Source organism: Pithys albifrons, chromosome 7 (assembly GCF_047495875.1).
Source record: "Pithys albifrons albifrons isolate INPA30051 chromosome 7, PitAlb_v1, whole genome shotgun sequence".
Lineage (NCBI taxonomy): Eukaryota > Metazoa > Chordata > Aves > Passeriformes > Thamnophilidae > Pithys > Pithys albifrons.
The window spans coordinates 60,675,211-60,699,400 of record NC_092464.1 but is presented as its reverse complement, the minus strand read 5'-3'; the positions used below and the strand labels follow the sequence as shown (position 1 = coordinate 60,699,400).

The following is a 24,190-nucleotide window of genomic DNA, read 5'->3' as shown; positions in this document are numbered from 1 at the left end:
AAACCCTTCCACACTCCCTCCTTCCTATTACCCTTTATTAATTCTTTATTAAAACATGAAACTGTGTGAAATTGAGAGAACTGTGCAAACTGTAAACTATCCAAAATATTCAGCAACTCAAACACTGACTTGTGACCAATTCCCAATCCATTTTCTTACAATCCAACATCAGATCATCCACACTGGAGAATGGGCCTCTATGTGTGGGGAATGTGGGAAGGGCTTCTGCCAGAGCTTTACCCTGATCCACTACCAGCAGATCCACACTAGGCAACGTCCTTATGAGTGTTCCGAGTGTGGGAGAAGGTTTCAGACCAGCTCCCATCTCCTCGTGCATCAGCAGACGCACGGGGGGAGAGGCCCTTCTGCTGCACCGACTGCGGGAAGAGATTCAACCAGAAATCCATCCTTGTCAGGCATTGATTCATCCACACTGGGGAGAGGCCCTACACTTGTGGGGAGTGTGGGAAGAGCTTCAACTGAAGCTGCACCTTGACGAGACATCAACACACCCACCAATAAGGGAAGCGCTACAAGTGCCCCAACTGCTGGAAGAGCTTCATCTGCTGCTCCAACTCCATCATGCACTGGAGGACCCACACTGAGAACACATCTGATGACCCACATTCCCAGTGATCCACGTTGGGAAAACACCTGGCTGGTGGTCTTGACATCCTCCTGGTTCCCTGTGGGCACTTGGGTGAATGCAGGAGGAGGAACATTAATCAGGACACAGACCAACATTGGAAATTCATTGGGAAGAGCAAATCTGTTGACTTTACACACCTGCTCCGTCCCATCATTTCTTCTGGGGCACTGAGCCCCCTAATTCCACTCCAAATTCCTGAATTCCACTCAAAAGTCCCTTTATACCTTCCAGAACCCTCAAATTTTCATCCCAGATTCCCCCAATTTCACCTAAAAGCCCCAGCATTCCACAGGAACTCCCCTTAATTCCACTCAAAGTTCTTTTCTTTCGACCAAAACTTCCCTAATTCCACTTCAACTCCCCAGATTTTCACCTCATATCACTACGGTTCTACTCAAAGTTGTCCTAATTCCACCTCAAATCCCTACATTCCTGTCAAAATCTTGCTGATTTTACCCCAAATCCCTTTAGATCCACCCAAATTCACTTAATTCCACATAACATATGCCTAATTGCCCCCAAATCTCATCATTCCAGTCAAAAGACCTTTAATCCTTCCTAGAATCCTCAGAATTTCACTCCAAATCCTCAAGATTCCACTAAAATCCTCTTACCTTCACAGAAAATTCCCTTAAATCCACCCAAAATTCTCTTAAATCCACTGAAAATTCCACCTAAAGTGCTCTCTCTCCAGCCTTTAACTCCTGAATCCCTTGTTGTGTTTTGTGTCCTCTGCCAAGCTGCAGAGAGGAGGGAGGGAGCAGCTGTGGTGGGTCCCTGGTGTCCACCCAGGGCCAGCCCCCCACACAAGACCAAAACCAGATGTGATGCTCTGCAGGGTTGTCTTAGTTTAGAAGACAACTAAGATATTTCTATGGACCAGAAAAGAAGGGCTTCCCCAAAAATCACCACAGCTTTGAAATTTAGGAGTTTTTATCAGAAAAAAAAAGTGTATAGGAACAAAGAATAACAGTTCTTAACTACAAATATATATAACCAAAACTAGGACAAAACAACTACACTGCAGCCTGAAAGGAAAAAAAAAAAGAACAAATCCCTTTAAATGAATCTTTTGTTTCTGCTCCCTTGGTGCAATTGTATTTATGGGAGCAGGGGCTGATGCCGAGCCTTGGCTGGCAGAGAAGTGACTCGCAGTTTCTCTGGTAAGACAAAGACGAAAGGTGGTCTGTGAAGCGCCGACTCCTCCAAATAACTCCCGTGGGAGATGGAGGCCACAGAAGAGGATGGGGTGGAACCCTCTGGCAGGCAGTGCAGAGTCCTCTCCTTGTCCTCTGCCCAGGGATGAGAGGCTGGGGACAGGGGCTGGCGGTGCTGGTGCTCACTCCTCCGCAGACTGAAAGTTGGCTCAGGAAAGGGATCTGTAGCAAGAATCCAGGGCAGTGGCCAGGGCTCTCCCCTTTCTCTCCCTCGGATTAGCAGCACAGAGCACCAGAGCTGAGCTGGGGTCGTGGGTGGCCAAAACCAGGCAACTCGGCTCCCTCCAAACAACTTCACGAGTCCAGCAAACGGTGGCTTGCGCTCACCGCAGCTGGCCAAGAAGAGTGATGTCGTTCCACTCCCCCGAAAAACAAACCCCTCTCCCTCTACAGTTACCCCCTCAGCAATCAAGCTGGAATTCAAAGCAGTTGGCTACTTCTTTTTAAATCTAGTGGTATGGGGGTTGGGCTTTAACTCCTGAAATTCTGTGCTGGTAGGAAGAGGGAATTTCTCTAACAGCCAAAACTGCACCATTATCCACCCTGAATTCTCTTCCATACCAACACCCCATATCAAACTTACACATTTCAAGTATATACACATTTGCAGATACAGACATACAGGTACAGTACTGTGGGGAGTTTACAGAGATAAGGTCCCCTTCAGGTACACAGTGTGTTTCTCCACCTTCCTGCATCAACCACCATGTGCAACCTCATCCTTGAGCAAACACAGTCCCACAAATGGCTTTGCCTTTGCTTGAGGCAGAGTTAAACCAAACTGTTTCCCCTAACAAACCTCTCAGGTGCATTACAGGAAATTTATCTCATGTTTGGCCAGGAAATACGACATCTCAGTTAATGAGGCCTGTTCCCTTTCTCTAGCTGGGGGGCGTCTGGCTCTGACCTTCCAGGTTCTGAATGGCACTGGTGCCACTTGGAGGCTTTCCTTGATCTCTTCTCTAATCTCTCTCATCTCCTCTCTAAGTTTCCTTTGCTCATTCTTTACCTCTGCAACCAATGTCTCTACAGCAGAAATACGGGCCTGCATTGGGCTGTGGGTCATGCCTTCATATATCCAGAGTTTATTTGCTACAGCGCCCACTGTTTCTTGGTTCTCTTCCCTGTAGATGGATGCCAGGAACTCGGTGTATTCAGCTGGCCCCGTGCGTGAAAGGATCCACCACATGTATGGTGTGCATCTGACCTTGTCAGGGTCATTATTGGTTTGCCCACCCCTTCCAAAAAGCACGTCCATCACTGCCATCTCCCTCAGACGTAAAATTCCTTCTTCCATGGTCTTCCAAGTCTTCTTCATGTGATGTTCCTGCAGGATTTCTCCATAAACCAGCGTCTCTCTTACACTCGTTAGAAGTCGTGCCCAGAGTGAAAGGGGCTTTGATTCCCTCACAAAAACCTGTTCAATAGCCACATCCTGGGCCAGAGCCCCCAAAAACCTGGCTTCAGCACCATCCAGTTGTAAGGTTTCACCCATGAGGTCCCAAACTCGGATCAACCAAGTTGGGATGGGCTCGCCCGGGTGTCGAGCAATGTCTTTCCGCAAACTACGGAGATTATCAAATGACAATGACTCAGTGATGATCTCAGGCTCTGGGTCTGCTTGCTGTGAAGGTGCAGCAGCCCCCTCATCATCCTCTGGACGGGCTGGTTTGGTCTTATATTTCCTTTTCTGGATAAGGACACTTACCATTGGTTTGGATCCTGATTCTGATTTAGCCCCATCCTGTGTCACTGTGGCATCAGGGGTTTTATTGTCTTCCTTTTCCCCCTTCACTGTGACATCAGGGGTTTTATTCTCCTCCTTTTCCCCCTTCACTGTGACATCAGGGGTTTTACTCTCTTGCTGTTCCCCCTTCACTGTGACATCAGGGCTTTTACTCTCTTCTTTTTCCCCCTGTGCTGGGCTGGGCCTCTGAGTGCACTCCCAAAAAGCCCTGGCCCTACCTCCAAACATGAGACAGGCCATAATGACACAAGCTTGCAGACTTGCCACAAAGAGCAAGATATCTCTGGCATCCAGAGAGACTTTGAGCTTCTCAAAAGCCATTGTAGCAAACCTGAGAGGGGAATGGGTGAAGGGTTGGGAGAAAACACTCCCCTGTGTTCCTTCCCAAGGGTCAATACCATTGTCACTAAACCCCCAGAGGTAACACTTTAGGTTAGGGCAGGAAAACAGCCTTGAGAACACCATCCAAATGAGACCCACAGGCACTGAATTCATAGCACCATAAATCCAGAGTAAGAACTCAATAATAATTGCAGCTATTTGGGTTTTACTCATTGACTTGTTAATGAGACTTAAACCTGCCACGCCCTTTGGCGTGAATTTGTACCAACAAAAAGCCAATAAATTGTACAGGATGGTCCTGATGGACCCTAAACTCAGTGCCCACATGGTGGCACAAGAACAGTTACCCTTCTTTGCTCAAGCTGCACGTTGGGAGCCAATTAATCTCTCAGTTTAGAAGAAAACCAAGATATGTACAAGGACCAGAAAAGAAGGGCCTCCCACAAAAGTCACCCCAGCTTTGAAATTTAGGAGTTTCAGTCAGAAAAAATTATAGAAAAAAAGATAACTATTCTTAAGTACAAATATAAATATATATATAACCAAAACTAGGACAGAACAAACAACTACACCGTATCCCCAAGGAGAAGAACAAACCCTTTAAACAAAACTGAATATTTTGTCTCTACTTCCTTTGGTGCAATTATATTTGCAGACAGCAGGGGGTGCTGCTGTGCCTCGCCTGGCCGAGAAGTCACTCAGGATCCTCCAGTAAAACAAAGAGGAAAGGTGAGGTGCTGACTCCTCCGAATAACCCAGGTGGGAGATGGAGGTCACAGAAGAGGATGGGGTGGAACCCTCTGGCAGTGCAGAGTCCTCTCCTCGTCCTCTGGTCAGGGACGACAGGCTGGGGACAGGGGCTGGCAGTGCTGGCACTCAGACACTCCTCTGCAGATGGAAAAGCTGGCTCAGGACAAGGGATCTGTAGCAGAATCCAAGGGCCCCTCACAGACACCTCTCTGTCCCCCCTCACCTTCTCACCAGTCAAGTTGGAATTCAAAGAAGTTGGCTACTTCTAAGCTCCCAAATTCCATGTTCCTAGGGAGAGAGAATTCCATTAAGACTAAAACTTCAACAACATCCTTTTCATGGGCACTGGAATCCCCCTGCCCAGCCATTCCTGGTTTTCCAGCCCCCACACACCCCTTTTCCTCACTCCAGGATCTCCTGCACCCCCTTTCCTGCCCATCCTGCCTTTCTGAGCTCCTGGATCCCTCTTTTCTTTCATCCCAGGGACCCTCCGGCCGCCATTCCCAGCCATCCCAGGTCACCTCACACCAGACCCCGTTTCTTTAACTCTAGGACCCCCCCTCCCTGCCCCGTCTTTCCCACCCATCCCGCCTCTCCCAGACTCCACACTCCCTTTTCCTTTACCCTGGCACCCCTTGCACTCCCCTTTTCTGGGCACAGGGACCCCCTGGACTTTCCAACCACTTCTCCCCACCCCCAGTCCTGCCCTTCCTGGACATTGGGACCCTGCTGTTCCCCCATTCCCAGGCACTGAGATGCCCCTGCACCCCCTTATCCTGCACCAACACTCCCCCTGCACCCCCTTTCCTGGCCATTCCACCTCTTCACGCCCCCACTTCCCGCTTTTCCTTCGCTCTGAGACCCCTGGGACCCCCAATCCTGCATTTTCCAGACCACAGACCCCCCCTTTTTGAAACACTGGGGGGCCCCTTGAACCCCTTTTTCTGGCTACTCTGGGCCTCCTTAGCCCACGACCCCCTCTCCTGGACCCCCTTTTCCTTGGCACAGGGTCCCCTTGGACCGCCTTTCCTTGGCCCTCTGACCCCTTCAAACCCCCTTCCCCAGCACTGTGTCCCCCCTGCACCCACAACAGTCACCCCAAACCAGGAAGTTTAAGCCCAAAAAAGGTCTGCCAAGAGTTTCCCTTCTCTGGTGTCTCTACTTTGAGGTTCTGGGGCTCTCCCTTGCTGGGCTGCGAAAGGCTTTGCTTGGGGAGCATCCCTGGATGCTGGAAAATCCTGGGATCCTCCCATCCCCCCAAATGGAGGTGCCTGGCACAGATGCCCTAAAACCCCAAACCATCAAGATTAGGCAAAACCCCCTCCAAAATATGCAGATTAAGGCCAAGGGAATTCAAACCAGCAAGTTTCAGCCTGAGGTTGATGGAACTTGGGGAGGTCTGTGGGGAGGTTGGATGGGCCCGGGGCGGTTTGCAGGGTCTGGACGAAAGTCTGGGGGGGGGGCTCTGAGGTGGTTTTGAGTGTCTGGAAGGTTCTCTGCGGTGTTTTAGGGGGTTCTGGGGTGTTTCGGGGGACTCTGAAGGGCCCAGGAGGGGATTTGGGGCATCCTGGGGGAGTTTCGGGGGTCCCACGTGGGTGTTTCGGGATCTCAGGGGTATTTCTGGGGGGTATTGGGAGGGCCCTGACGGCAGTCCCGGGTGGGGGGAGGGGCTTACCCGGCTTCTCCACCTTCACCGTCACGGCCCACACGGCACGGGGGGTCTCGCAGCCTGGGAAGGGGCAGGAGGGACCCCCAAAACCCGCCCCGAGTCCCCCCAAACTCGCCGCTCTCCCCTCTCCGCTCCACGTGGCGCTCCCACGTCCCGCCCTCCGCCTGCGCCGCTCCCATTGGCCGGCGCGCCCGCCCGTCACCGCTCGCAGCCAATCGGCGTTCAGAACTGCAGCGGTCGGGGCGGAGCCCGGAGCCCCGCGCCATGTTGAGACTCCACTGTACTACAACTCCCGTCATGCCCCGCTGCGCCGTCTGTGCCGCTCCCCCCCCACACCCGAGTGCCCTGCGGAGCCGCCGAGATGCTGCCCGGGCTCTGCCAGCAGATGGATCCGGGCCGGCTGAGGAGGGAGCTGCGGGACAGCTCGGGGGGCGCGGGGGCCCTGCCTGGGGGCGGCACCCACGAAAGCCGCTCTCCCTCCCTTTGCCGGCGGGCAGGGCAGGGAAAATCCAACGGGGGGCTCGGCCCTTGGCGTGGGGAGCGGGAGAGATCCCTCCCCGAGCACCAGCGCGGGCAAATCAGACTCCCAGTGGGCGTGGGAATTAAATTGGTACTGCCGGAATGAGAGCAGGAGAAGGAGAACTAAACCCGACCAAGCCCTTCCCCCCACCCCTCCCTCCTTCCCAGTTCTCCTCCTCCCCCCTCAGCGGGGCAGGGAGCTGGGAATGGGGGGCCCAGCCAGTTGTTGGTGCTGCTGCTCAGGGAGAGGGGTTGGAGTCCTTGCCCTGCTCCCCTGAGGCTTTGGGATTATCCTCTTTTATCCTCTTTCTTGATGCTGAAACAAACTGCGGAAATTTTCTGATTTTTTTTCCCCCCAGGTTTTGGATACATGAGAAAATAAATCATTGTACCTCTATGAACAGGAACTGCTGGAAGGTTCCAGGGCCGGCCCAAAACTGGGCTTAACACCCAAAAACATGAAGGAAAAGGAGGGGACAAGTTTGGGAATTGGTGGTTGTTTCATGAAATGGTCCAAGTGTCTCAAATCTGGGGAAAATGTGAGTTTGGGGGGTGGAAAATGAGCTGGGGATGGAGCCCCTGTGGCTTTTTCCATCATGTGGTTGGGTTTGGTTTTCTTATTAAACTGTCCCAGCTGAGCCCATGGGGATTGGCATTTCCCCCTTGGATTGTGTCCCCCAGCCCAGGGTGGAGCAGAGTGTGTGAGCAGCTGGGAGGGATCAGCTGCCCCCGGGGTTAAACCAGGCCAGGGTGGGGGGTGAAGGGTGCTGAGCATGGGGCTGGGACCCTCCCAGGTGCTCCTGCCCTGGGGACACCCTCAGCACCAGCCTGGCTGTGCTCCCGCCCAGGGCACCCTGGGCAAGGCAGAGCCCGGGGGGATGAACGTGCCCCGGGGTCCCAGCGCTGCTCCGGAGCAGGAGGCAGTGCCAGCCCCTCCCGGGGCCAGCCAGGCCTGGAGCCACAGCCTGGCAGCTGGGCAAGGCCAGCCCACAGGGAGGAAGGGCTGGGGAAGGCGCTGCCACCCCTGGGGGGGCACAGAGGGGACAGGGGCACCCTCAGCTCCTCCTGCCACCACCTCAGCTCGGACAACACCCCGAGCTCCCGGGGCCTGCACAGCTCCTGCTCCAGCCCAGGGCTTTGCCAGGATGCTCCTGTGCTCCTAAAATAAAGCACAGAGAGCTGATAATGCCCCCAGGCACTCACAGCTCTTCTCAGCAAAGCAAAACAGCTCCATAGGAGCAATTTGTGGAATGTTTATAAGCATGAAAATTCAAAAAACCAACAAAAGAAGGACCAACTGACACAGAGCAGAAATACCTGTGGCTGCTGCTGTCTAGTCAGTGGCAACTGCAAAGGGTTTCTGTACTTATTAAAACTCTATAAACCCCCCACATCAATGCCCAGCAGGTGTTCCTACAATCACCACAGTGAATAAAATTATTCCCAGCCCCTGCACCTGGTACTTCCCCCACAGGTAAAGATTTTCCAGGTGAGGACCCCCTGCCTGTGTTTGCAAAGGGAAGACCCAAAAGGATATTTTTCCCTGTCCAAATGCTGGAATTTTCAATAAGGTTTCACTGATGCAGCATTTTGTTCCTGTCCCCCATTCCCAAATCCCTCCTGCTCCAGGCTGCAGCTTGGGGCATTTTGGAGGGAAAACCAAAGGGGGAGGGGGGGGAAGAGGTGGGAAAATGGTGATGGAGGCACAGAAATGTCTCTCCCTCACAGATTTCCCCTCCTTTCCTCTCTCCCAGATTTGTTGATTCCCACCCACCCCCAGGCCTGTTTTGGATCAAAGCTCCAGGAGATTCCTCTGGGTGGGGGCACAGCAGCTCCCAAACCCCTCCCAAGGGCCCCTCCAGCCCTTCCCCCACCGGCCCCCTGTGGGTCAGGGGGATGGAACCCACCAGCCTTCCCCACCCAGAACCATTTCCCAGCCCTGGGCAGGGCCTCTGCTCCAGGGAAAGGCTCCTTCTCTCTCCCAGCACAAGAGGGCAAAGAAAAGCAGCCCCAGCTGTGGGTGCTGAGCAGCAGCTGCAGCTCCAAAGCTGTTCCTGGGCTGGGAAGCAGGAGGGGGATGCAGATGTTTCCTGTGCCCTTTGCCCAGTGCAGAGGGAGGGGCAGGAGGGGCAGAGCTGGGGAGGGCAGAGGTGGTGCTGGGCCTGGGGGTCTGTCCCTGCAGCAGGGCAGGGACACCCCTGGCTGTGCTCAGGGGGGCTTTGCTCACCTGGGGCTGCATCCGGGGCTCTCAGGGACCCCTAACCCTGACCCCCCAAAGGTGCTGCTGCAGCAGCCCTGGAAGCAGCTGTGGGACACACCCCACGGGGGTGGGGGGAGAAGAAACCCCCGGGAAGGGACGTGGGAGGGTGTCAGGGGATTTTGCTCCCTGTTCCTCAGGTGCTTGAGGCCACCAGAGAGCAGAGCCAGGAAAGGGCCTCGTTCGTTTGTGCAGGTGATTGTTGGACAGGGATGGCAGCGCTGGTTCCCACATTCCCTTACTCAGCTCCCACATCCACCCCCTTTGGCTCCCACTTCCCCCCTTACCGTCTGTCCCGGCCCCATTTTCTCCGGGCTCCGTGTGACCCTGAGCTCTCCCCGGGCTGTCACACCCTGTCCCTGCCTTGAGGGGACCCCGGGGGGGTGGGTGACCTGGCGGGGGGCACAGGATCCTGCGCAGCTCCCGGAGATGCCGTTCAGGCTGGGACAAGCGGGCTGTGCCCTCTGTGCCACCCACCAGGACACTGCAGAGGGGGATGCCGAGCCCCGTCAGGGACATCAGGGATCGGGGGGGAAGGGGCAGCGTCCCCCCAAATAGCCCCTGGGGGCAACTCCTCTGCCAGCACAAGGGACAGCGCCAGGGTGGCCATCAGGGCCCCGAGAGGACAGTGGGGGGGGCTGCGGTGAAGACCCCCCATGTTCTGGAATGCCAGATCCTGTTCAAGGAAGGGGCATGGAAAAAGAGGGTACTCAAGAGCACCCGTCATCCCCCCACCCCCAGAGCCCGAGGCAGGGTGTCCTGGGGTAAAGCTCCCTGGTGACACGTCCCTGCACATCCCTCTGCACAGGAGCAGAAGGAGCTCAGTGTCCCCCAAAAACCCTCTCCTCTCCCCTTTGGGGGTCCCAGCGTGGGACCCCCAATCAGAGCCTCGAGAAAAGCCCCCCCAGCCCTTCCTCCCTCAGTCCGGGCCTCAGTTTGCCCACCCTCAGCAGACCTTGGGGACCCGCGGGGTGGCATCACCCCACCCCCATCAGCACCCCCTCCAGTTCCTCTCCCCCACCAATCTGGGGGCCCAGCAGACACGACCCCCCAGTCCCTGCACTCCGGGGGCACGGGGGGCTCCCCGCAGCCCCCACCTGCCCCGTCGGGCTCAGACCCTGCAGCCGTCCTGGTCCTGCATGTGGCGGCACAGCCGGGGGGGCACAGGGTGGGGACACAGACCCGGGCTGGGGACACGGGGCTGGGACACGGGGGAGGGCATAGGGAGCCAAAGCCCCGCTGACCCCGCGCTGGCCCGGCCTGGGGAGAACTGGCAGCGGGGCCCGAGCTCCCTGCCCAGCCACAGCCCCACAGTGCGGGGGGACTCGCCCTGACGGCCCGGGGACGGCACCGAGGGGCCGGTCTGGGGTTTGTGTGCACAGGGAGGAAAACCGGGGCAGGGACAAGGAGCTGCAGCACGAGAGACTGAGAGGGAAAAACCTCCTCGCTCCCCAAGAATGGGGAAAATGAAAGAGCAAGATGTTGATACTGATCTCTAAGAAAGTCAAAAATATGTCAATAAAAGAGGAATAAAATATCAAGAATTAATGAATGAAATGCCAGATCTATTTAGAAATAGACACAAATACCGTGTTGTGGGGCTCATACCCGGCTGTAGAGCAGCGATTCAGCAGAAGCCCTGGGGCCTCTTTTCTCCCGCCCCCTAATTAGGAGCAATTTATTTGGCTGATTAACCACTGATTCATTGGTCCCTGACCCGCTTTATTCCACTGCCAGGCACAAGCCAGCACAGGCTCCACAGGCTGCAGGGATGCTGCGTCCTGCCCAGACTTATGGCACTGGTTTTATTCGCCCCAAAATGGGAAAACAGCCCCAAATCCCTTTGGGTGAGTGGAGGAGGGAACACATTTGTGGCAGAAAACTCCAAAAATGTGTTTTTCCCAGCTTAGGAAGAACAAACCAAAGAGAACCGCGGTGAGACCCCCCAGCAGCTCCCATGCCGTCCCCAGTCGAAGCCCTCCCTGGGGCGCTCGGCGATGGCTGGGCAGACTGGGAGTACTGGGAAGGGCCCGGCTCGGCTCCGGCTCCGGCAGCGGCACCGCCGGGTCGTGCTGGGGAGGGGCGGGCGGGGAATCCCGGCGGGAACGAGGAGAAGGAGAAGGGCCCTGGGGGAGCCGCCCCGCCGGGTCCCCGCCAGGCCCTGGCACTGAATGAGCCGCCCCGCGGGACGGGCGGAAGGGGATGGAATGAAATACAGAGAGCAGAGGGAAATACAACCAAAGAGCCGCCCCGGGGGGTCTGCGCCGGCCGCGCCTGGAAGAGCTGCCCGAGGGACCGGCGGGGTGGGGATGGAGGAAACTACAGAAAAGAAAATAAAATAAGTGAAACAAAACGCTTCACCGAGGGGTCCCCGGTCCCCCCCCCGTGTCTGAAGAGCCGCCCCGCGGGACGAGCGAAGTGCGAATACAAAGCAGAGAATGAAGGAAATGGAACAGAAATCGGCACTGAGGGGGCCCGGCCGGCACTGACGAGCCGCCCCAAGGGACGGGCCCGGTCGGGAGTCACGGGAGATGGGGGCGAGGTCTGAAGAGAATAAAATGCAGAGGATAAAACAAAGTAAAACCCAAGAGCCGCACCGGGGGAGTCTCCGCCACCCGATAACTGAAAGAACTGCACGGCGAGACGGGCGAGGAGGAGCGGCGGTGAAATAGTCGCCCTGGGTGGGGTGCGGGAATAAAATGGAATGGAATAAAATATAGAAAGTAGAATAAAATACACTAAAAGAGCCTTCCCGAGTCACCGAAAGAGCTGCCCCGAGGGACCCGCTCTCGGGTGTTGTCAAAGGGCCGCACCGAGGGGAGGGCGAGGGGTGACTGGAATTAAGCACAGAGAATAAAATCAATAGAATCAAAAGCCGCGCTCGGGGGGTCCCCGCCGCCCCGGATCTAAAAGAGCTGTCCCGAGGGAGCAGGGACTGTGAGGGGCTGGGGACCGGCACGGAGGGGTCCCGGCCGTCCCGTGTCACTGAAGGAGCTGCACAGCGGGACAGGCGAGCTGTGAATACAATCGATTAGAGACAATAAAATAAATGGACTAAAAACCTGCGCCGAGCGGTCTCCGCTCCGTATCTAAAAAGAGCTGCCCCGAGGGAGCGGCGGGGATGGCACCGTGGAGGTCGGACGGTGTTCGGTGTCCCCGAAAAAGCCGCATCACTGGGCAGGGACAGAAGGGCGGCACCGAGGGACGGGAAGTGTGAACGAAATACAAAACATTGAATAAAATACAAGTAAAGAACCGCACTGGGGAGTCTCCACCGCCCCGTGTCACTGAAGGACCTGCACAGCAGGACCTACGAGGTGTAAATAGAATAACATATACAGAAAAAATATACAAAATAAAACATTTGCGATAAGGGGGTTGTGCCACCCGGTACCTCAAAGAGCTGTCCCGAGCGATCAGCAGGGCGGCCCCGGGGGGTGTGAAGGTTCGATAAGCGGCACCGAGGGGTCCCCGCCGGCCCGTGACTCCTTTTTATTCTCTTTTGCTAGTTGGTATTGCAATAAATGATGTTTGTGGTTATTTGTACTGTGATTATCTTAATTCTGGACATATCTCCAAAATGAACTGATACAAACTCCTGTCTGTTGAAACTCTTCCCAAAGAGGGATAAAGTCCACTTTGGGAATTTTCTAGAGAGGCACTAATAAGCTGTACTAGTGAGGGATAGAATGAGCTCTTAGAGCTGCAGGGGCAACAGCTCCAGGTGGGAACACACAGCTGTTCCAGATGGGAACAGGCAGCTGCTCTGGGCTGCAGGAGCTGGGGGAGCTCCCATAGCAGGTTCACAGCCAGAGAGGAGCAGAGCCGGGAGCAGCATCACCTTTTACTCTGCCCATTCCCGAGCAGTTCCCGTGGGACCGTCCCCTGCTCCGCTCGCCCCTGCCCCGTCCGTGATCGGCCCCAGCCCAGTCCCGTTATTGGTGTCTGTGCCCTCATGGTGGTTTGGGGGATTACAGGAGATCCCAAACTAAAACCTGGGACACCTCCACCTCTGGGGTCTCCATCCCTGTCCCCATTCCCGTTCCTGGTGTTTTCATCCCAGTCCCGTTGTCTCCTGGTGTTCCCATTCCTGTCCTCATTCCAATTCCTGTCGTTCCCATTCCCATTCCTGCTGTTCACAACCTGCTGCCGATGGCCCCGTTCCCATTTCTGGTGTCCCAATCCCTGTCCCCATTCCCATTTCTAGGGTTCCTATCCCAATTCTGATGCCCCACTCCCAGTTCCTGGTGTCTCCAACCTGCTCCCAGTCTCCCCATCCCTGTCCCCATTGTGTCCCTGTTCCCATTCCCGGTGTTCCCATCCCATTCCTGGTGTCCCCACTCCCAGTTCCTGGTGTCCCCAAACTGCTGTGTCCCCATTCCTGTCCCGAGTGTCTCCATATCCCTATTCCCATTCTTCATGTCCCCATTGCCATTCCTGGTTCCCAAAAAGGAACTGCCAGATGCCAGAGGAGGGGATAAGAATTTATTGCCAAAACAGGAGATTTAATTGAAGAATTGGGAATAACTGTGGTTCTTGGCTTTCAGACATGAAAAAGCAGGAAGTTGATCCATTGGGAAGAGGCCCGGGGTGCCAGGGTGGGTGAGAGATGCAGGATGAGCTCTGCCACCAGCTCCCGGCCTTCCTCAGGAAGAGGGAAGGGGCTGGATCCAGCTCCATGGATTGCTCAGGTGGCGATTCCTGCTGCGATGAGAGTGGGGGACAGAGTCACCATGTCCCTGTCCCCATCCCATGGGATCGATCCAGCTGTGGAGCCCACAGAGAGCAGGAGCTCCGCTGAAATCCATCATCATCTTGCTCCACCCATCCCACCCAATCCAACTGTGGAATCCCACTTCTATCCCCCTTTATCCAGCCAGCCTGATCCTGCTCCATAATCCAGCCCTGATCCCACTCCAGAATTCCTTCTGATCTCACTCTGGAATCCTGCCCTGATTTGGAATCCCATCCCAATCCTGCTCCATCCACTATGCTCTGATTCCCCTCTGGAATCCCACCTGGATCCCACTCCATACCTGCAGGGGAGCCGCCGGTTCACACATCTGCTCCTGTGGAAAACAGAAGATCCATGAGATTCTGGCCTGGATCACATACCTGGATCCATCCTGGGATCCATCACTGGATCCACATGGAGAGGATCTGGATTTGTATCCAGACACACTGCTGGTACTCACTCATAGGCGTTGTGTTGTATCCATTCCTCTCCCTGTTCCCTATGGAAATAAAGCAGGATCAGCACCTGTGGCACAGGATCCCTGGAATGCTGTCAGGTGGATCTGTGCCCCTTCCCAACCCCCATCCCATGAGTTACCGGATTGGAACTTCCAGACGCCGAATCCCATGAGGCTGATGATGATGATGGCAGCGATGACGGACAGGGCAACCACCACTGGGGTGGAATTCCAGTTGGATTCTGGCTCTGGGAAGGGTGGAAGTGTGAGGAGGGAGAGACAAACCCCCATCTCACTTCTCCACATTCCCAAATTCCCAGTTCCCAAATTCCCAGTTCCCACATTCCGCATTCCCAGCCTCACCCCAGGCAAAGATCCCGGGCTCCGGCATCCCGGCGTGCTCCACCCGGCACCGGTACTGCTCCCACTCCCCCAGCAGCGCCTCGATCCTGGCCCGGCTGTGGAAGGTGCCGTCGCTGTTGGGAACGATCCCGCCCCACTCCATCTCCTGATCCCAGATTTCATTCCCTTTCATCCAGCTGATCCCGATGATCCCGGGGTAGAATCCGTACGCGTGGCAGGACAACGTCAGGATCCCGTGTTCCTCTTTGCCGGAGACATGGACATCGGGGGGCTCTGGAATGGGATAATGGTGACATCCAACCATGGAATTCCCATGCAAATTACCACATTTCCAAGTCCTCCATTCTCAAATTTCACATTTTGATGGGAATTCCATTCCCACCTTTGCGCTCCAGCGCCTCCTGCCCGTATCTGATGAATATCTGGAGCCATTCTGGACAGGTGAGCCCCAGGTATTTTGTCCACTCCTCCACCTCAATCCGTTCGTATTCCCCTTTCCTCTTGGTGACCTGGGCAGCGACGTCGGCCGCCACGAAGTTCTTGGATCCCAGCTCGGAGGAGAGGAAATCCCGCCCGTCGTAGCCATACCGGTCCGATCCCTGGACAGTCCCATCGGACAGGAGGTCACAGCCAGAAACCCACTGCAGTGTGTGGAGACCTGGGGGGCAAACAGACCCACAGAGATCCATGGAATTGTGTCCCAGCCCCACAGAGCCCCATCCAGAGTGTGATGGACACCCACAGAGCCTCATCCCAGCCCCTTGGATCCCTATGGATTTCCACCTAGCCCCACAGATCACCCCCAGCCCCACAAATGCCCCACAAGTCCCAACCCAGCCCCACAGATCCCATTCCAGACTCACAGATGCCCCCGAGACCCACAAATCCCAGCCCAGCCCCACAGATCGCTCCTAGTCCCAAAGATCCCAGCCCAGCCCCACAGATTCCCCCCAGCCCCTCAGGTCCCCCAGGCCCACAGATTCATCCCAGCTTCACAGGTTCCATCTCAGCCCCACAGATACACATCCCAGCCCCAGAGATGCACCCCAGCCCTACAGATCTCCCCTAGCCCCAAAGATTCCCTCTCCAGCCCAGAGATCTCCCATAGCACCATGGATTGCAACTCAACCCCACAGATACATCCCAGCCCCACAGATGCACCTCAGCCCCATAGATCCCATCTCAGACCCACAGATCCTCCCCAGCCCCAAAGATCCCCCTCCAGCCCACACATCTCTCATAGCACAACAGATCCCATTCCAGCCCCAAAAATGTCCATCAGCCCCACAAATCTCATCCCAGTTCCACAGATCCTCATGAGACCCACAGATCCCCCCCAGGCCCACAGATCCCATCCCAGCCCCACAGATCCTATCCCAGACCCAAAGATCCTCCTCCAGCCCAGAGATCTCTTTTAGCACTATGGATCACATCTCAGCCCCACAGATCCCAGCCCAGCCCCATGGAACTCTCCAATTCCCAGCTGTCCCCACTTACCCCTGCTATGGTTGTACCGGACCCGCAGTGTCTCCAGGCTGTCGGCAGCCCAGTGCTGGTGCACCTCAGCGATCTTGGTCTCTCCATCCCAAAATCCTGGCTCAGGTCCCTTCTCCATCCACGGCGTCTGTGGCTCCATCCGGCCCCGCTCACTGTCATAGCGCATAAAGGGGATCCCATCCAGGAATCCCACGGCCAGGAATTGGGGGACCCCCGGGCTGGGCTCTGACACCGTCATGTGCTGGTACCACAGGGAGTGGAGAACTGGGGGGACACAGAGATTTGGGGGAACTGGGGGGTCAAGGGTAAAGGAAAGGGAGAGCTGACAGAGCCAGGAAGGGCTTTGGGGATCCCAGGGCAGTTGGTGCAGGGAGTGTCGGTGCCGGGGTAGGGGCTGCAAGGGGGTCCCACTGCACAGGACTGGGGGCTCAGGGGAGTCCCAGACTCAAGGAAAACGAGGGTACAGGGATTGGGAGAGGTGGAACAGGGAGTCCAAGAGGTTCCTGTGTCCAGGAATGGGGGATCCAGGGGCCCTCAGAGTCAGGGAAAGGGGGTCAGAGGGTGAGGAGACCCGGAATGGCTGGGAAAGGGAGTGCAGAGGGTATTGGTGCAGGATAAGGGGCTGTAGGGGGGTCCCAGTGTATGGGAATGGAAGTTCAGGGGAGTCTTGCTGGTACACAGGGGGGTGTAGGAGGGTGCCTGTGCCCAGGAAAGGGGGTACAGGGGGGTCAAAGTGCTCAGCAAGGATGTGCAGGGGGTCCTAGTCCCCCAAAACAAGGGTTATGGGGGTCTGGGTGCTGAATGAGACACGCAGGGGAGTCCCCATGCCCAGGAATGGGGGTTCAGGGGGTCCCAGGGTCAAGGAAAAGGGGGGATGGAAGAGGTGGGATGGCTGGAAAAGGGCCACAGGGTGATACTGGTGCAGGATAAGGGGGGGTCAGAGGGATCCTGGTGCTGAACAAGATGGGATCCAAGGGGATCCAAGGATAAAGGAATGGTGGGTGCAGGGACTGGGAGAGGTGGAATGGGAAGTCCAGGGGTCTCTGTTCCCAGGAAAATGGGGGTCCAGGCATCCCCAGTGTCGAGAAAACAGAGGTCACAAGAAAGGAAGACACCGCATGGCTGGGAATGGGGGTCCTGGAGGTGTTTGGTGTAGATGAAAGGAGGGACTTCAGGCTGGGAAAAGCTGGAGTGCGGGTCAGGGGGTCTTAGGATCAAGGAAAAGGAGGGTCTGGAAGAGGTGGGATGGCCAGGAAAGGGGGTGCAGGGGGGTACTGGTACAGGAGAACCGGGTATAGGGGGGGCCTGGTGCCAGATGAGGGGGCTGCAGAGTCCTCATGCCCAGGAATGGGGGTGAAGGGGGGTCCCAATGCCCAGAAATTGTGGCCAAGGGGGTTCCAGTGCCTGGGACCCCCTGCAGGAAGAGCAGAGAGTGAAGAACTGGGAGGACTCTCAGATTGGCAGGTTTGGGAGGTGCAAGGGTCAAGAAAGTGGAATTGGGAGAGCCAAGAGAGTCAGGAAGGGTCCAGGGTTCAAGTAAAAGGCGGGGATGGGACTGGGAAAGGAGAGACAGAGGGCCCAGGGGGTCCCTGTGCCCAGGAAAGGGCAGTCCAGGGGTCCCCAGTGTTGAGGAAAGTGGGATCTGAGGGCTGGGAAGGGCAGGAATAGGGATTCAGGGGGTCCAAGGGTCAAAGAAAAGGGAGGATCAGGGGGCTGGGAGAGGCAGGATGGCTGGAAAAGGGATTGCAGGGGGGTATTTGTTCAGAGTAAAGGGGTTCTGGGGGTCCTGGAGCCGGGGATGGGGTGCAGGGGGGTCCCCGTGTTTGGAAATGGGGGTTCAGGTGGTCTCAGTGAGGAATAAGGTGGTTCAGGGTGTCCCAATGCCCAGGAATGGGGATCCAAGGGGTCCCAGTGCCAGATAAGGGGGTGCAGGGTGGTCCCAGTGCCCAGGAATGGGGGCTCAAGGGGTTTCCCGTGGGCAGAAATGGGGTATCAGGGGGCCTCCCTTCTGGGAATAGGGTTTGGGGGAGGTTCCCTTCGCGGGAAAGAAAGTTCAACGGGGTCCCCCTGTCCAGGAATTGCGGTTCAGGAGGTTTCCCGTACCCAGGAATGGACGTTCAAGGTTCCCAGTGCGGATAAGGGGGTCTAGAGGGGTCCTGGGGCTGCGGGGGAGGGGGGGTCCCAGTGCCCGGGAATGGGGGTTTTGGGGGGTCCCAGTGCCCGGGAATGGCAGTTCAGGAGCTCCCCCCTCCGAGGGTCCCACTTACCCTCCGTCGCCCCCCCCGGATCCCCCAGGAGCCCCAGGAACCCCAGGAGCGCCCCCAGACCCAGCGCTGGGGCCATCGCGCTGCTCCGCTGCGGCCCCGCCGGGCCCGGACCCGGAACAGGCCCCGCCCACAGAATCGCCTCCGGCCGCGCGATTGGCTCCGCTGTTTCCCGATCGCCAATGGAAGCCCGATCTGCCTGTGACGTCATCGGTCTCCGGGCTGATCCCGGTGGCGCAGGTTGTGAGACGGGAAGGCGAAAGTGTCCGAGGGAGCGCGGGGGAGGCGGGAAGGGGAAATTCCCGGGAATTCACCTGGATCCCCTTAGGGACCCCTCCTGGGACCCCTCTGGATCCCCCCGGGACACGCTGGGACCCTCCACGGCCACGAATTGCGGGACCCCCGGGCCGGGCTGGGCTGAACTCTCGCGCCCTGCGGTGAAACTCGGCCTTCAACCCGCTGGTTCGGGGGCGGGATCGGGAAAGGGCGGCGGTGCCGGGAAGGGACCGGGACGGAGCGGGACAGGCTGGGATGGACTGGGGTGGAGTGGGATAGACTGGGGCACCGGGATACACCGGGACCAGAATGGGGTGACAGAGATCGTACTGGGAACAACTGGGACCACATTGAGGGTGGCTGGGGTCATACTGGCATCATACTGGGAGTGACTGGGAGCATCTGAGGGCAGGTGAGACCATGCTGAGGGCACCTGAGATCATGCTGGAGGGGACTGGGATCATACGGGAGTGAGTGGGGCGACACTGGAGGTGACTGGGAGGCACTGAGCCCATGCTGGGAGTGTCCTGGGCCCCACTGGGTGGAACTGGGTGGCTCTGGCCCAGCTGGGGCTCAGGGTTGTTCTCCCCCAGGTCCCCTCGGGCCTGGCCGGGGCCGCAGTTGTGAGCCAGGGCCGAGCCAGGACCTCCCGGGTCCCACTGACACCCCCGGCCCTGCAGAGCTCAGGGACAGGGAATGGCCAGGGATAGGGAATGGCTAAGGATAGGGAATAGCCAGGAATAGGGAATGGCCAGGAAAAGGGAATGCCTAGAGACAAGGGATGGCCAGGGACAGGGAATGGCCCCGGGGACAGGGAGCAGCCGAGGGCCATGGCATGGCTGGTTCCTGCCCTGGATGTCACCGCCCGGAACGTTCGTTTTCCCCCGTGGGCAGCGAGGGGCGCTGGAGGGTCCCTGTGCCCCCCTGCCCTCAGTCCCTGCCGGCACCGCTCCGGGCCGTGTCGCTGTCACGGAGCGGCCGCTGCCCCGGGACAGGCTTGGCTGCAGAGTTTGGGGTTAAACCCGCCCCGCTGGGCCGGGGGGGCTGCCCTGGACACCAGGGCTTTGCTCCTGGGGCTCTGCAGGGGCTCCCGCGGGGGCTCGGCCTCCTTGGGGCATCCCCTGCTCCGGCCTGGGCTCCTCCCGGGCTGCGGGGGGGTCTCTGCCCCATCCTGGGCTCCTCCGCAGGGCACAGTCGCTCCAGCTCAGGGGCACACGGAGCTCCAGCCGGGTCGGAATAGCAGCGATTCCCTGCGCTCCCGGAGCCGGGCACATCGCCAGGGTGGGAATGCTCCAAGGGGCGGCTCCGGGTACATCGCCAGGGCTGGGAATGCTCAAGGGGCGGCTCCGGGCACATCGCCAGGGCTGGGAATGCTCCAGGGGCGGCTCCGGGCACATCGCCAGGGCTGGGAATGCTCCAGGGGCGGCTCCGGGCACATCGCCAGGGTGGGACTGCTCAAGGGGCGGCTCCGGGCACATCGGCAGGGTGGGAATGCTCAAGGGGCGGCTCCGGGCACATCGCCAGGGCTGGAAATGCTCCAGCGGCGGCTCCGGGCACATCGCCAGGGCTGTTTCCCGCAAACCGCGGGGGTTTCGGAGGGGGAGGCGGGTTCTGTACAAAGTGCGGGCGGGGGGCGGGCACTCGGCTCGGCCCGGCGCGGCCGCGGCCCGGGCGCAGGTGGGACCCATGTCCCCTCCCCAGGGCCCGCGGAGGGAGCGGCTGCCCGAGGGCTCCTCCTTCTCCCTCGCTCGGAGCCGGGGCCGCAGCAGCAGTGGGAAAATGTGCTGATGTGGGAGGTCACGGCAGTAACGGGGCTGAGCACAGGCTGGGACAGGAAACACTGAACAAAAAACAGCCTTGAGGAAAGAAACAGGCTTAGAAAAATGCCTGTGGGGGGAGAGTTTGGGGATTATCAGCTTTTTGTAGTTTTATATTTCAGCCATGAGAGCATCATTGGACAGCCCCGGGATGGAGCAGGAGCTGTGCATGCCCTGAGAGCTCGAGGTGTTGTCTGAGATCAGCTCATGGCAGGAGGAGCTGAGGGTACTCCTGTCCCCTCTGTGCCCCCCCGGGGTGGCAGGAGGAGCTGAGGGTGCCCCTGTCCCCTCTGTGCCCCTCAGGGGTGGCAGAGGCCCCGCGGGAGGCAGGTCCAGAGGGACCATCCCCTGTCCTGGGGGCTCCACGACCTGCCTTGCACAGGGTGGGGAGACGGGGTGGGCTCAGGTGGGGCTGAAGCACCTTGTGGGGTGACCTGGGGGTCTGGGCTGAAAACATCTCACAGCTGTGCGAGTCCTTGAGACAAAACCTTTCAAGGGCACACAGAGATGGCAGAGCCAAGGGTGACCTGGGAAAACAAAGCGAGTCCTGGTTCTCTGAAGGCTGAAATCACCCAAACCCGGCAAAGGGAAAATTGTGCTTGACTTTCCTGGCAGGAAAGACCTGGGATGGCTGGGAATGGGGGTCCTGGAGGTGTTTGGTGTAGATGAAAGGAGGGACTTCGTGCTGGGAAAAGCTGGAGTGCAGGTCAGGGGGTCTTAGGATCAAGGAAAAGGAGGGTCTGGAAGAGGTGGGATGGCCAGGAAAGGGGGTGCAGGGGGGTACTGCTACAGGATAACCGGGTATAGGAAAGTGCAGGAACGGGCAGGAAAGTGCCCCAAATCAGGCATTTCCCACTCCCCAATTCCCACCCTGAGCAGGAACTGGCTTGGTTTGCACAGGTGAGACTCAACTGCTATGATAGAGCCAGTGCAGGGGAGGGCAGAGGAAGGGACCAGTAAGAACCAGTTCTTGTTTTGGGGTTGTGGTTTAGGGTTTTGAGGGCAGCTAAAATTAGCTCAGAGAGCTGTGAGGGGAAACGATTGAGAATGTTAAAGTTGTTTGCCAGCTGTGGGGAAGGATTAAGAAGGTTTAAATTGTTTACAGGCTGTGGGTCAGGAGGATGGTGCCCATCCCATGGTGGAGAGGGGCACAAAGGGAATGCAGCCCCAAAAATGGAATGGGTCCCCCTCAAACTGAGCCTGGAGCCCCCCATGTGCTTTGGGCTGTGTTGGGAGGTGCTGAAGGTGCCCACAGGGGGCTGGGGATGGTGTGGGTGCTCCTTGTGTCTTTTCCACAAAGTTTGTCCCCAGATTTCAGCCTCAGGTGCATCAGGGACAAAAAGGTGCCCATCAGGGTCACCCTGCTCGTTGTGGGGCTGCTCCTCACCCTCATTGCCCAGCTGGGTGAGTGCTGAGGGTGGAGGAGCCACCCTGAGCATCCTCCTGGCAAACCCCCTGGAATAATCCACCTGGTGGGTGCACTGTCCTTGATTCCAGCTAAGAAATGCCCATCCTGCCCCACTCCTGCCCTGCCTGGCTGCCTGGAGAGTGGGATCGGCCTCGAGGGCAAGTTCTTTTATTTCATGGAGCAGGAATGGGATGGAGCAGGAATGGGATGGAACAGGAATGAGGCCTCCTGCCTCTCCCACCCAGCCCACCTGACCACCATCAATACCTGGGAGGAGCTGGGGAGAGGAATCCCCAGTGTGGGACGGTTTTGGGGGAGCAGGTTTGGGAATTCCCTGTGGGGAGTGGGGTGGAGGTGCCTGTGATCCTTGTTTTGCCCACCTCCAGAATTTCCTCTTGTGCTACAGGTGGTCTGTGCACCACTGGATTGGTCTCCAGAGGGAAGGTTCCAGACCTTGGGAATGGTTCAATGGGTCCCTCTTCAATGCCCTGTACATTCCATCTTCTCCTGGAGAGCAAAATGTTGAGCTGGGCTGGGGCTGAGTGCAGGAAGGCACAGGTAGATCCAGATCTAAGGAGGTGGGAACTGCTTCTCCTGGTTGTGCCAAAGCCCTGGGACACAGCCCATGGATTTGTGGGATGCAGGTGCTGGTGGGGGTTGAGGCCATGCCGGGATGAATCCCATGGGAATATCCCCTCCTTTGAGGGGTCGAGGCAGTTTGGGCTCTGCCTGGGGGAGGTTTGCTGGGGAGGGTGGTCCCTGCTCCTGCAGCACTCTCTGGGAATGGGAATCCTTCCCTGAGCTCTGGCTGTGCTCTGGGTGCAGGTTTGGCATCCATGGCAATGGCCAATGTGCCTACACCAACTCCCATGGGATCAGCAGCAACTGGTGCTCCCAGAGGAAATTCTCCATCTGCAGCCACTCCCAGAGGAGCCCCAGTGGGGTTTGGAAGGATCCAGGAACCCAGAATTCCACCTGAAACTTCCCTCTTGACAAAGATCCACCACCAGCTGCCCTTATTCCCACACAACCACGAGTGTCCCTCTGGTTTATATTTAAATTTTAATTTGGAGCACTGGAAACTCCTCCTGGCGACAACACAGAGGGAGTCCCTGGGTATTTGCAAGCACCATCAGGGTGGAGAGAGGGACCTGCAGCTGCTCAGCCCCCAAACCCACATCAATCAGCCCCTGCTGGCAGCTCTCCCCTCCTGCCCCTCAGGGATTGCCACTGCCCAGGAGCTGCTCCCTGCTGGAAATTCAGGGGGAATCTGCTCCAGTCCCTGCCTGGAGCTGGGCTTTCATGGATTTGGGGAATTTTACCATGGACTCAAGGGGGGTTTATCCCTTTTGGATGCCTCACCTTGTCCCTGCAGCAGCCACAGCACGATGCCCACCAGGACCAGTGTCCCAACCCCTCCAGGTCCCAGCAGAGCCCAGAACCAGTGAGGACCTGCAATGGGACCATACTGGGAGCGAGGGAGGAAGCAGCTCTTCTTCCTCTGTGCTCCCTGCTCTGCTTTTAATGCTCTGCCTCAGCTGCAGGTCCCCCACATCCCTCTGCTCAGTGAGGAAACCTCACAAGGCTCTCTGGGAGCCCAGAAATCCCACAAGGTGCCTCTTTGTTCACTTGTCCCAGCAAAGCTGCAGAGCCTCAGAGCTCAGTCCCTCCCTCTCCTGCCCTGAGCTGCACCCAGAGGTGTCCTGGGGATGGGGAGACCCCCCAAGCCAAGCCCTGGAGATGTTTGGAGTGATCCCAGAGGGGGCTGCAGGGCCCCCCAGCCCTGCTGAGCAGGTGAAGCCCTGCACGGTGTCCGTGGGCACTGGCTGTATTTTCCATCCTTCCCAAGGAAATGGGGTGAGAAGAACAAAACCTGCTGGTGCCAACACTGTGCCCCAGGCTGGGGGTGGGCAGCAAACCCTCTGGAGGGCAAAGCATTGGGGTTTGGCCACCAGCAGCTGAGGAAAAGGCACAGAAGGTCCTTTTCTTGCCCAGGATTCCCTGCAGGGAAGGGATCCAGCCCCATCAGGGACATTGGCCCCTCCAAACTCGCCCCCCCAAGCAGAGCCCCCTTGGGATGGGGCAGAGGGGCCGAGGGACGTCACTCACCGGGGCCCCTCCGGGGCACAGCAGGGCTGGCACAGATGGGGGTCAGTGCCCTGTCCCTGCCCCCGGGACATTGGGATCCGGGATAACGGGGGGTTTGGCCTCTCTGGAGCAGGA

At 57.7% G+C, this 24,190-nt stretch overlaps 4 protein-coding genes across 11 annotated transcripts in view; 2 read left to right on the top strand and 2 right to left on the bottom strand.

Annotated features, from left to right (window-relative positions):
• The window catches only part of LOC139673810 (zinc finger protein 850-like), a 1,066,517-nt gene that overhangs the window by 56,437 nt on the left and 985,890 nt on the right, over positions 1–24,190 (top strand). The window lies entirely within an intron of this gene.
• Positions 1,528–6,489, bottom strand: LOC139673821 (uncharacterized). Its single transcript, XM_071559641.1, has 3 exons — positions 6,381–6,489; positions 4,929–4,993; positions 1,528–4,843 (listed from the first exon to the last, which is right to left on the bottom strand). Exon 3 carries the CDS (start codon positions 4,280–4,282, stop codon positions 2,678–2,680), a length of 1,605 nt encoding a protein of 534 aa, XP_071415742.1. The 5' UTR covers positions 4,283–4,843; positions 4,929–4,993; positions 6,381–6,489; the 3' UTR covers positions 1,528–2,677.
• On the bottom strand, positions 13,614–18,577 carry LOC139673839 (class I histocompatibility antigen, F10 alpha chain-like). Of its 8 annotated transcripts, none has more exons than XM_071559700.1 (8): positions 18,470–18,577; positions 16,203–16,466; positions 15,088–15,363; positions 14,706–14,978; positions 14,483–14,590; positions 14,346–14,384; positions 14,187–14,219; positions 13,614–13,917 (listed from the first exon to the last, which is right to left on the bottom strand). In XM_071559700.1, the coding sequence occupies exons 1-7, from the start codon at positions 18,543–18,545 to the stop codon at positions 14,206–14,208; spliced, it is 1,050 nt and encodes a 349-aa protein (XP_071415801.1). In that variant the 5' UTR covers positions 18,546–18,577; the 3' UTR covers positions 13,614–13,917; positions 14,187–14,205. The 8 variants fall into 8 exon arrangements, with proteins under 8 accessions (XP_071415801.1, XP_071415800.1, XP_071415802.1 ...); XM_071559699.1 differs by having other exon boundaries at positions 13,614–13,854; XM_071559701.1 differs by having other exon boundaries at positions 13,614–13,851.
• On the top strand, positions 20,429–22,946 carry LOC139674322 (C-type lectin domain family 2 member B-like). The gene is made up of 5 exons (XM_071560524.1): positions 20,429–20,513; positions 21,871–21,963; positions 22,057–22,265; positions 22,354–22,457; positions 22,793–22,946. The coding sequence occupies exons 1-5, from the start codon at positions 20,429–20,431 to the stop codon at positions 22,944–22,946; spliced, it is 645 nt and encodes a 214-aa protein (XP_071416625.1).

Bases quoted from the DNA above. Each gene is read 5' to 3' on its own strand.
- LOC139673821 (XM_071559641.1), bottom strand. From the start codon at position 4,282: ATGTGGGCACTGAGTTTAGGGTCCATCAGGACCATCCTGTACAATTTA.
- LOC139673839 (XM_071559696.1), bottom strand. From the start codon at position 18,545: ATGGCCCCAGCGCTGGGTCTGGGGGCGCTCCTGGGGTTCCTGGGGCTC. The intron at 14,979-15,087 runs GTGGGAATGGAA...ATCCCATTCCAG, and splicing joins GGAGGCGCTGGAGCGCAAAG to AGCCCCCCGATGTCCATGTC. The intron at 14,385-14,482 runs GTAACTCATGGG...TTATTTCCATAG, and splicing joins CGTCTGGAAGTTCCAATCCG to GGAACAGGGAGAGGAATGGA.
- LOC139674322 (XM_071560524.1), top strand. From the start codon at position 20,429: ATGTCCCCTCCCCAGGGCCCGCGGAGGGAGCGGCTGCCCGAGGGCTCC. The intron at 21,964-22,056 runs GTGAGTGCTGAG...CCTTGATTCCAG, and splicing joins CACCCTCATTGCCCAGCTGG to CTAAGAAATGCCCATCCTGC. The intron at 22,266-22,353 runs GTGGGACGGTTT...GCCCACCTCCAG, and splicing joins TGGGGAGAGGAATCCCCAGT to AATTTCCTCTTGTGCTACAG.